Source organism: Arvicola amphibius, chromosome 14 (genome assembly GCF_903992535.2).
Source record: "Arvicola amphibius chromosome 14, mArvAmp1.2, whole genome shotgun sequence".
Taxonomy (NCBI): Eukaryota; Metazoa; Chordata; class Mammalia; order Rodentia; family Cricetidae; genus Arvicola; species Arvicola amphibius.
The window spans coordinates 52,106,871-52,119,005 of NC_052060.1; the positions used below are offsets into that span (position 1 = coordinate 52,106,871).

At 44.6% G+C, this 12,135-nt stretch overlaps 1 protein-coding gene across 1 annotated transcript in view; it reads left to right on the plus strand.

Moving 5' to 3' along the window:
* LOC119801296 (uricase) overlaps positions 1–12,135 on the plus strand; it is a 31,599-nt gene that overhangs the window by 10,002 nt on the left and 9,462 nt on the right. Inside the window, exons 3-4 of the mRNA XM_038311830.1 lie at positions 1,037–1,153; positions 1,247–1,325. Coding sequence (XP_038167758.1) covers positions 1,037–1,153; positions 1,247–1,325 — 196 coding nt within the window. The remainder of the gene's footprint in view (positions 1–1,036; positions 1,154–1,246; positions 1,326–12,135) is intronic.

A 12,135-nucleotide genomic window follows, 5' to 3' on the forward strand; every position in this document is an offset into this window, starting at 1 on the left:
CAGTTAGGCATCCTCTGTCTGTGGTCAGGAAATAGAGTGGGGAAACTGGCATTCAGTTTGCTTTTACCTTTTCATTTATTCTGGGATCCCAGGAGATGGGACGGGCTCACCCACTTTCAGGGTGGGTCTTCCCCTTATGGAAATGCTCACACAGACACACCTAAAGACTGACCTTCTTAGGGAACACTGGAGCCCATTTGCAAACCTCATGATAAGCTCCAGTATTACAAACATATTGAGAGAAGATTCTGAACCCAAGTTGCTTTTTGTTTATTTTCCAGTGCCTCCTGGCATGCAAAGCAGGCTTCTTTTAAACACAGAGACGTTCTGGAGAGGTGGTTCATCCGCCAAGAGACTGGCTGAGCTTCCAGAGAACACTGGCTCCACTTCTAGCACCCACACAGTGGCTCACAATACCTGGAACGCCAATTCCAGGGGCTCTAACACCCCTTTCCAGTCTCTGTGGCACGAGCCATGACCATAGTGCACACACATGTATGCAGGCAAGACATATATAATAAAAATGACAAAAATATTTAAAAATAAAAAATAACAAGATAGAGTCTACTTTATAGGTGATCAGAATCTATGAGCACACCCAGGAATAGTGGAGGAAAAACAGGACCGGACTATTTCATTTCCTGAGATTCTAATTCTGTGCTTCTCTCATTGGAAGAAACCACTGATAAGGAAAGAGCCCCCTGTGAGCATTTGGCAATTACTTTTGGCTGTGTTTGGCAGTGGATGCCTGTAATCCCAGCCCTTGGGAGGACAACCATGAGCTTGATGCTTGCCTGGGCTACACAGAGAAGCCGTACCTTAAACAAATAAACCAAAAAAAATGCTGTAAGCCAGATATAGAGGTTTATAATCTCAGAAGGAAATATCATGCGTTCAAGGTCAGACTGAGCTACATAGTGAGCGGTTACCTCAAAATAAGCGAAACAATCAAATCAGCCCAGGTCTTTTAAATGGGATATTTTAAAATGGACATTACCAGTGTTTCTTTCTTTCTTTCTTTTGTTCCTTGGTACAGATAAAGAGCATAGAGATCTTTGCTATGAACATCTGTGAGCACTTCCTTTCTTCTTTTAACCATGTCACCCGAGTCCACGTCTACGTAGAAGAGGTCCCCTGGAAGCGTTTGGAAAAGGTTTCGTCACTTACGTTCCCAGTCTAATGAGAGAAATTGCTATGGTGGTTTGTGCTGGAGTGTGACTGGGAACCACTTTGTCCTTCCTTTCAGAACGGAGTCAAGCATGTCCATGCATTCATCCACACCCCCACGGGAACACACTTTTGCGAGGTGGAGCAGATGAGGAAAGGTAAGGAACCAGTTTCCGTGGTTTTATTGTGCAAGAGACATCAGGTGTCTTTTGTTGATGGCTTTGCTTCTCTGGCCCATAGCAGTTCTCTTTACTGACACAGAGGAAAATGGTAGAGAGTTTGTAAACCGTTTAAATCTGAGACTGGACTGAACATGGTAGCTTTGGATTGTACTTATACAAGGTTGTCTGCCTTTTGCTGAAAGGTAGCGAAGAAAAGCTGGAGTTTGAGTGGCAGAAATTTTGCATGACCCAGTTTTGAAGTGAAACAGAGGGGGGAAGTAAAGGCTGGAAATGACAAGGATGCAAATTTCCAAATTTTCTGACTAATATTTTGGTACAGTATCATGAAATAGTGATAGTAACCAATATTTGAAATTACTAATGTTTCCCTGACATTTTATTTGCATAATAAAAACCCTAATAATATTATAATTTTCTTACAATGGGTCTTATTTAAAATTGCAATGACTATTACATAATTGTATTTAGCAAGAAATTTAAAATTTAAATCTAACTATGAAACATTATTATCATATAGACCTTACTAGTACCAATAATTAATCTGAGCAAATAAGGTTCCCAAGGCTGGTATTCTATTGATTTATTGAGGTTGTCAGAAGCAGAATTAAATAACCAGTTTAGAATTAAATAATCTGAATTGATTATTTGAATAATCTGAATCTCATCAAAACATGAGAACTTTGAAGCATAGCACCAAAGATGGCAGAAATACAGCTATCTCAATAGGAGACGTAATAGTCATTATGGATTCAGTGTTGACTTTGAACTTTTCCTATTTCTGATGTAAGAGTCCCCTCTGTATGTTGTGAATATGTTTTATTACCATTGGTTAATAAAGAAGCTGATTTGGCCTATGCAGGGCAGAATACAGCAAGGCAGGAAATGTAAACAGAGACAGAGGAGGAAAGAAGGCGGAGTCAGAGTCGCCATGTAGCTGCCCATGAAGCAAGAGGTAACAAACCATGAGCCTCGTGGTAAAATATAAAAGAATAGAAATGGGTTAATTTAAGATGTTAGTGTTAGTTAATAATAAGCCTGAGCTAATAGACCAAAGATTATTTAATTAATATTAAGCCTCAGAAGGGTTATTTCATAAGCGACTACAGGAACTAGTGAGCAGGACCTGGTGGGTGGAGAGAAACCGGTCCAGGGAGACCAGCGGAATGGAGAATATTTATAGCTACATGTTTCTACTTCATGTCTTATCTTCTTTATCCCTTAGCGTTTCTAACTATTTGGGTTAAGACTAGATATAGCTAAGTCTGTCTCAACATTTGGATATTATCTCTAAAATTATTTATAGAAAAATTTGAAACATCGTGTTAACTGAAAAGATGATTTGATCACCAAAAGCTTAGTCATGTGGCAAAACTCCCTCACTGAGCTGTTATCTAAAACAACTTGCCCTCCATCTTGTCTTCCCTCGCTGTCTTCTTTTCTTTCCCCTCAGTCTGAGTCTCTTTCCTCCTTCCTTTCTGATGTGTGAATTTAGAAGCAAAAGAACGAAGCATAGCCTAACTCACACCCAACATTTTCTTCCTAAGCCACACTGACAACTCTCATGAAGTTTTAAAGTCTAAGCCAGCTCTGCTTAACTTTTTATATAGTTTTAAAATATTTTAATATTCACTTTAGGAAACCAAAGAGAAAACGAGGAAAAAATAGTTTTAATAGTAGATTTAGCTTAATCCAAAATGTTATTCACTCTTTGAAATATCAAGTCTCCAAAATCTCGTGCACAGCTGTATTCACAATACAGCCTGAGTCACTTTTGCTAGATTTCAAGTGCCGACTGACAACAGGTAGCTGGAGGCCACTCTATTGGTCAGCATAACTCCCAGCTGCTTTTCATTCTTTATCCCATTCTTCACCTCACTCTCAGAGACTAGAAATAACCAGAAGTAGACTTGAGCAGAGCTGATTAAAACTAAATGTACTCATGGAAATGTCATTCATTCAAGAGTATTGGGTCACTCACTCATGCACTGTCTACTACGCAAGTAGACTTTGAAGACGTAATCCTTCCACAAAAGGCGGGGGGATGTGCAGGACTTTTCCTGACCTCAGAGAACCTGTGGTAGATTTCATTATTGGAGATACACCTGTAGACAAATTCATCACAACCTGAAAGGCTAAAACCCACGGTTGAGAGATTAAAGGCACCGTAATGGAACAGAGACATTCCAAAACTCAGCTCTTCCCAGGGTAATGTAGAAGGCTTTGGCAGAGGAGAGGAAATGTTTCCACTGACTTTGCAAAATAATTTGCATTTTGCTGGCCGTGAAACAGGAAGGGTCTGCCTGGAGAAGCTGTGGTTCTTAGAGAGGCGGCTATGGAGAGGAGCGGAAGAGGGGGGCTAGGGTACGCTGAACTCCTGCCTAATGCTGAAGCCCACATTGGACAGATAGTGATTTCATTGTTGAACAGGCAAAACAATTGTAGAACAGAATTGTAGTCCAGTGAGTCTGATTCCTTGGGGGTTGCTGAGGGGTCTCCTGTGCTGGGATGACATATATAGTCTTACTTAAAGGCAGTTTGCATAATAAAACACAGAACACATTATAATTCTTATCAAATGAATCTCTAGTTAAGGCCAGAGAGGTCTTAGAGTCAGGATAGGCTGCGTTTGAAGTTGAGCTCCACTAGTTAACAGTAACAGCATGATTGTGAGCAAGTGGGTTACAGTTCTTCAGTGGGATTTCACGTGCAGTGTAACGATCTGAGGTCCACCTCTACAGTCATCCAGAGAAATAAAGGAGATGGTTACTGTATTGACTTTATCAAAGCTGTAGGTGTAGTATCTGGCATATAGGAACTTCTTAAACAGTAGCCATAATTATTATTTAGCTTGATGACAGAAAAGTAGAGGTCTCTCATAGTCAAATGAGTAAATGAGCAGTGTGTGTGTGTGTGTGTGTGTGTGTGTGTGTGTGTGTGTGTGTAAATCTGGAAGGTCTTTGTCAGACATTCATTTTGAATGTTTGTTTCCCAGCTGCTGGGGCTATTTTGGGAGCCTCTGGCATATTTAAGAAATAGAACTTCACTGGCAGAAGTGGGTGACCAGTTCTTGGTTCTGACCTGCTCTTTGATTCCTGGTCAGCTGCCACACACACAGCTTCTGCCCTATGCTCCCTCTACCCCGCATGTCTCTGTTCTGCTATGCTCTCTCAGCCATCACGGGCTGAACCCCCATGAAACACTGAGCCACACAAAGCTTTCCGCCCTTACACTGTGGATTCACTTTGCTCAGCAGTTCTGACCAGAGCGTGCTGAGCAGGCTGGAAAGGCAGCCAGTTGTGAGACGCCTGGGGATTTGTTGCAGAGATGAATGAGGCAGGAGAGGTAGAGGAGATGTGCAGGCCGGCAGCTTGCTGTCAGTCCCTCTGTGAGGCCTTTGTGCAATGTAACCAGTGTGCCAGGGCTTGAATGGAGGTGGAGGTTGAACGGAAGGAGTTACCAAAGTTGAATTTAAAGTGGAAGGAAGGACACTAGAGAGGATATACACATGAATAAAGTGTGGAGGATAAAGATGGTGTGTTTTGGAATGTGAAGAGGGACATAGATATCGTCCATCAATGAAACCCCAGCAAAGGAAATAGTTTCAGAAAATAGAAATATCATATAAAGCATATTTACCAGTTTCTGTAAAGGAACAAAACTGGTAGGATAAATATATATATCAAATGGAAATTTAGTAAATTGGCTTACAGAATATAGTCCAGGTAGTCCAGCAATTGTGGTCTCACACAGAAGAGCCCAAGAATCTTGTAGTTAGTTGCTGAGCCTGTAAGGTTGGATGTCTCGAGCGTCCAACCTGGCTCTGAAGGCCTGGAGGGCTCCCAGAGAGCCACTGGTTGGAAGCCCCAAGAACCTCGTTCTAATACCGCTGTAAGAGGGCCTAAGTTCACGGCATAGGTGCCCTTGCCAACAAGAGTGAAGGCAAGCAATCCAAGGGCAGAAGTTTCCTTCTTCTATGTCCTTTTATGTGCGCTGCCACCAGTATGCGCTGCCCACATTTAGGATGGGTCTTCCTGCTTCAAATAATCTGATGAAGATAGCCCCGCACAGCAGTGCCTGGTGGTTTGGGCTGTGGTTGTTCCCAGATGCGGTTCAGTTGTTAGCCAAGACTAGTCATCATGGAAAGTGGGAAAGAGGGCCCAGGAAAGATTCCTTAGTTTAAGACTAAGGCAGAAGGCTGGTCTGAGAGACAGAGGAAGGAGGTGTCTGGAGAGAGTGGTGTCATGGAAGTAGAAGAGAACCTCATTTTTATTAGGGCTAGTTACGGGGGTAGCAAGGAGTACTGCAAAGAGACAGATATGTAACGGCTCAGCACACGGCTTCCTCCCCCACATCCGGTTTGTTGTTGGGCTAGAGGTGATACAACTCAGACAGAATCCTAGGTAACCTTATTTTGTTACTTGCTATTTTTTTGGGGGGGTCACCTTGATAATAAATAGTCATTTGGATAAGTAGGAGATGTAAAGACATTGAAAGAGAAAAAGAGGTAAGACCCCTCAGACATAAGAACCAGGTCATAAATGCCCCCTAACATTTTTCCTGGCAAGACTCAGACAGTCATGCCTCACTGAGGAAGGCCACGTGTGGTTTCACTGAGCGTGCAAGCAGAAGATGAAGTAGATTTGCTATCTGCTACAGAAAGGTTAAGAAATCTAGGTTAAAAGATAACGGAAGAGGAAATTCTGGAGTCGGTAAACATCCTTGGTGATTTCTACAAAGATGTTTTCGGGCAGGAGAGTGGATGCGGAAGGTACCAGTGGCTAAGTCCAGGACACTACTGATGATTAAGGAAAGCTGAGTTCTCTTACCAGCTGCAGGCCGGGAGTCAGTATCTACCTGAGCTCTGATCAGAAGGCTGCCGCCGCTGCCCATGTTCTAATGCCGTGGCTCACACCGCACAGCAGAAAGAGCAGCCTCAGAAGCAGTTCAAGTCTTTTGTCTTTGTAGATGGCGACAGTGCTTCTGGGAACAGATAACCCTGTGGCAGTCTGCCCAGAAGTTCCAATCGACTGATCTGGAGCTCATGCCGCTCTGATATCCTGCAGGGCTGGCAGGGCTGGAGTATGGGGACAGCTGTGCAGCAAATGAGTTCAAGTTCCCACATGCACTGGACGCAGCTGTGTGTTCTTCAAGTTAAACTATTGGTACCAGTCTCTCTTTTGAGACTAGAGGTGTATGTTCTTTTTGTGGGAAAGTCCAATTCCTAATTTGCTTATTATCTAAGTATTAAAATGGAGGAAATTATGGCAGGAATTTCTGTTATAATCATCTTCATAAGCAATACCCATGGAGAGATGGCTCAGTGGCTAAGAACTCTTGCTCTGAAGGCATGAAGACTTGGTTTGAATCCATAGAGCCCGTTGTGTGGATGCTTATGCATGGGACTTCAGTACTTGGAGGAGAAGATATTCTGATCCCAAGAGCTTTTGCTGGTCAGGCAGCCCAGTCAAAATGGGGAGCTTCCAGAGAGACCCTGTCTCAAGGCAATTACGTGGAGAATGTTAGAAACAGACACATGACATCCTATTCTGGACACTGTACACACACACAGAGGGGCATACACTCACCCACTCATATGTATACACACACACACACACAAACACATACACACATACACGTCAACACATATTAAAAAGAAAAAAAAGAAGCTATGGCTTTGTGTAAGTTTAACTGAGAAAATTATCATTAACTTATATGCTCCAACTTCCTCAGTGAAGGCCAGTGTTACAAACCCCTATGGTTTGTGGGCTTGCTAGGTTGATAAGAAACCTCCCTCCTCCAGCACAGGTTCTCAGACACACACTCATCCACATGAATCCAAAGGGATCCTCCCCAAGAGAACTAGTGGGTTTCACCTGGTCGACTGTACTCCTTCCTGTTGACCTGAACAGTCTGAGAAGCCTGCTGAGTCTTGGATGCCTTAGATCTGGTGTTGCTATAAAATTCATTATATTGTTCCTTCTTTGTAGATCCTTTACAGACACCTCATTATGTTGCAAATTTGTGTATTTCAAAGTCTACTGGTTTCATGAGCAAATTTGGAGGAGAGAGAAACTGGTTCACCCATAGAGTCAGAGGCTGCTCTGCTGTTGGTGACTTCCCGTTCCCTGATAGGAGAACTTGGTTCTGCATGCATGAGGCAGGCTGCTTTTTTAGGTGCCATGGAACCTTATGAATGTTTTCTCTCCTAGACCAGGAGCTTGGCTGAGCCTGGACATTATTGTGGTGGTTGGGCCACTAATCTGAACTACATTAGTCCCCAGACCTTTGCAGTATTTGAATTAAAACTCACAATTATTTAAGCATTCAGTGGCTCCCGTTCTGACTCTAACAAAAAACAACAGCAAAAGTGTACCAGCTAAAGCAGAGCTAAATGGAGAAATGGAAGATGAAAAAGATTACAAATAAGAGATACAGTATTTTGATAGCAGAAAAAGAAAGCCCTCCCATCGACTGATATGAAGGTTCCTGGGAGGTAGAGACAAGCAATGAATCTGGTGGAATCAGAGGCTGGGGACAGATGAGGTAGGTTTAAGCGATGAGAAGTTAGACAAGGGGTCAAGTGAGAGTCAGCCGAAGAGGTAAGCGGGTCAAGTGAGAAGCCACTGAGACAGTTGCTTTTGTCCTTTGACCCTTGGGTTGAAGTCTTTTTTTCCGGTCCTTCCATAGGAGAAGTTCTTGGTAGACAAAAGGTCCTAAAGTCACCTTCCTCATCATCCAGTCAAACTAAAGCCAAGTTAGCCCTCTGCTGGTAATGTCCTCTCTTCTGGTGACTTCCTCTCTTCTGCAGTGCCTCAACCCTGCTGGAATTGCATAGCCAGGGTTTTGAAGATTCTTGGGAGAGCAGAAGGCTCTACAGAGGCAAATATTATTTAGTTGCTTTTCTCTAACCCTTTTCAAGTTTGTGGTTTCATAGTAGAATGATTTAATATAGTTTTAAAATATCTCCCTTTTAGCTATTTTTGTCCATTTTTGGAGGCGTTAACTGTGGAAGCAATTATCCTCTTCATGACAGGAATTTTCCCCCCTCAGATCAGTAAAGCTTTGTGCCTTTTTGACACCTGATGCATAGGTAAGGAATTGGGTTTGTTTTCTATTAACTCACAGTGAGTTCCTTTCCCTTAGAGAGCTTAAAGGGTAGCCGCATGCTTCTCTGAGAGATAAACCACCATTTGCTGAGTGTGTAGGAGGACACTGGGAGCTGAAGAGATTCTGTTGTAGCCTTGTGCAATGTGAACTCTTCTTGTGGCATTAACCACGACCGAGGCGGGGAGGTGTGGGCTGGTTGAGTCCTCTCTGGGATGGTACCCAGAGAAGGACACTGCCTCTGGTGGAATTACTTCTTGTGGCTCTAAATCGGGATCCTTTTAGAGTGTGTGTGGAAGTATATTTTTAGTTGATGGCCCCATGGATTTGAAAGCCTCAGGTTTTTCCCAGTGCTCAGTGGGCTGGGGCACTGCCAACAGAGAAGATAAAATAAGCGCTCCGATTTCATCCAGCATGTCTAACATGGGCCAAGGAGGAAAGATTCTTTCAAACCTCAAAGAGGGTAGTTTTTGTTGATGTTGTTCACCCAGTGGTGGAGGGCATCAGAGGAACTGGCTTCTGCTCCGACCAAACTGGGAGCAGTTCATTGCCCATGAGAACAGAAGACGTCTATTCTGTAGGAATCTGATGCCAAACCACGTTTGAAAATGCAAGGGCTTTCTCTGTTTCCAGAGTCTGCTAAGAAAAGAAACCATTTCAAGGTAGCTAGTCAGGGCTGTCATAGGGCTAGTGGAACAAGGATGGAGGTCTTTGCTTTCAGAGTCCAGGGAGCCCGTAGGGTACAGTAGTTAGACAGGTGGCTAACACTGGCGTGGAAAAGACCACCGTGTTGCCTTTCACAGTGTGTTTTGTACACAGTGGTTGCTCTGTGAACCCTCCTGGGCTTTACCTCAGGCCCATGTCAACTCCAAAGCCCAAGGATGGCAGCTGTCTCCATTTCACAGATGAGGAAAATCAAGATAGGGAGAGGTGAAGTGCTTCCTCCAGAGGCACAGTTTTCATGCAGAGGGAGAGTGGCGTGGTAGGGAGTCGCTGGGACCTGAATTTAGGGGATGCTAAGACTGGGGATTCTGGACATGCAATACCACCCTGCACACAACCCAGCACCACCCTTTTCTGAGTAAGATTATGGGAGGAGCCAAAGTAATGCCGGGGTTGAAAGGCAGCTGCCCTGGAAGATAGGGAGAGGCACCGTTCGTCCATCTCTCCCTTCACCTCTCCATCCTCCTTCAAAGGCTTCTCCTATTTGTTTTTGCTCCGATCCATCGTAGTCTGTTTCATTTCTCTGAGATTCTGTTTTTCAGAGGAGTGGCCGTGGGATGCAGTCTGGATATTTGTAATGACCGGAGTCGCTCCTTCATGGAGACTCACAGGAAATTTGTCCTTTGAAAGATTTATCTCTTTATCCTTTTAAAATTACGGATACTGTATGTGTCTGTGTTGAGCATGTACACATGAGCACAGGTACCCACTGAGGCCAGAAGCATCAAACCCCTCTGGAGCTGGAGTTACAGGTAGTTGTGAGCCAACCACATGGGGGCTGGGAATTGAACTTGGGTCCTCTGCTGGGGCAATAGTCGTTCTTAGCGGCCAAGCCATCTATGTAGTCCCTGTAAAAGTTTAAGGGATAAAAATCCTATCAAGAAACAAGGAGCCATTTCAGAAAGTGATGGTTTACTATTCAACGGATGACGGAGATGCTTTTCAGAGGTGGAGGCCTTCAAAGCCTCTGTGGATGGGAGCAGGGTACCCTCTGGTCTCCTGGGAAACCCGCTTGAAGAACTGAAAGGAGGCAAAGCGAGCTTCCGGAAGGAGAAACACAGCACAGATGGCGAATGAGCTGGGGGGGGGGGGGGGCGGGCAGAAAAACACGGAATCTCGCAGCGTGCTGCTGAATTTAAACCTCACCTCTGCCCACTTCTTACTGTGCCATGATGAGCACAGAAAGGGTAGTCTCCTGCATAGAAACGTTTACCCTGTAGACTTCTGAGGACACAGTTAGAAAACACCTTGGGAAGGCATCAACCAAAAAGCTTAGAAACTGAACGGGTTGGGCCAAAGTCGAGGCCTTCCTCCTCTCCTTTGCTACCTGGCGTGTGAGAAATGGAGGATGTAGGGAAGGCTCACAGTAACACTGGAGGAAGTCCACTGTCTAGGCAAGAAAGAGAGTATGTTGTTATGTTCTCGCTCCTTGACACAGGTGTGGTTCTCCAGGGTCTGAGGCAGACAAACTGCAGTCAGCGTCTTTGTAGGTTGAGAATCTGGGCTGAGAACGCAGTGTGGGGGTGGAGCACCTGCCTACCATGCAAAAGACCCTGGGTGCTTCAGTACCAAGAACCAAAGAAAAAGAACAAAAAAAATGAAATAAGACAAACCTGGGCAGCTGAAGGCGCAGCTTCCTCTTGGTCTGTCTTCAAGGACAGCATCCATTCAGAACTTTTAAAAGTTAAAGTTTTCTGTCATGCCGGTTTATCCTAGGACACTCTATACAGAACGCTCTATTTAATCAGAACATCGGAGGGAGAATCAGCAGATCTACCACCAATCTTCCGGCCATTGCTTCCTGATGGCAGGACACATGCAGCTTTGAAAATATCAGTATAGGCAGTGCTTGTCTGGCTCCAGAGTGAGTCATAGCAACTGAAGCCACACAGGTGGTAAGGAAAACCAGGGCGGTTTTGGAGAGCTTTGTTGGTGTCTCTGACCCTTCTTGCTGTATAACTCCAGATATAGCTCAGGATGGCTTCTAACTTGTGGCAATTGTCCTGCCTCAGCCTCCCAAGCATTGAAATTATAGATGTGGGCTTCTAGACCTGGCCCTTAGGTTTTAATTGTGGACTGTGAATTTTCTTCTCCCTTTACTAAGTGATGCCCAGGAACTCTGGCTTTTGACTTTTTGACTAGACAGGCTGTGAAGGATAGTTATCAGTCAGGACCAACTTAGAGACTGAAAAGAAGTAGCCTTAAGAATCATGCTATGGAGCTGAGCGGTGGTCCAGAGGTCCCGAGTTCGATTCCCGGCTGAGAAAAGGTGGCTTTCAGCCATCTGTCCCGAGCTCCTGCACCCTCTTGTGGCGAGCGTGGAAAAAAATCATGCTATGGAGCCAGGTGGTGGTGGCACACGCCTTTAATCCCAGCACTAGGGAGGCAGAGGCAGGCAGATCTCTGTGAGTTCGAGGCCAGCCTGGTCTACAAGAGCTAGTTCCAGGACAGGCTCCAAAGCCACAGAGAAACCCTGTCATGGAAAACCAAAATAACTAACTAACTAACTAACTAACTAACTAACTGTGCTATGGGACCTTAGGGGTTTCAAATGCTCCCTAGATGTCCTCTGTCCTCGCTAGCCTACACACACAAATAAAGCCATGCTGGTGTTCACTATGAATTTTTGTGGTGCTGCAGATTTCTCAGTAATGAACTTCCAGGTGTCCATCCAAACTCCCTCACCTTCTGAGAGCTTGCTCAGGAAGAAGTCTGCTCTGCCTGGCCTCTGTTGCCAGCCACGACTTCTCCTGGGAGGAAATCTTCTGCCTTCCCAGTGTGTTAGTGCCATGTTCTATCTAGGTCCCACTACACTGCTAGACCTACAGTTGTTTTCTGTATGTAAAGATGAAGAATGGCCCCTCCCTTACTCCGTGCAAAGCCTTTGTCATCTGGGTCCTTGCATGGGTTAAATGCATTCGTGAGAACCCAAGGTAAGTCACTGCGGCATTAAGGAAAA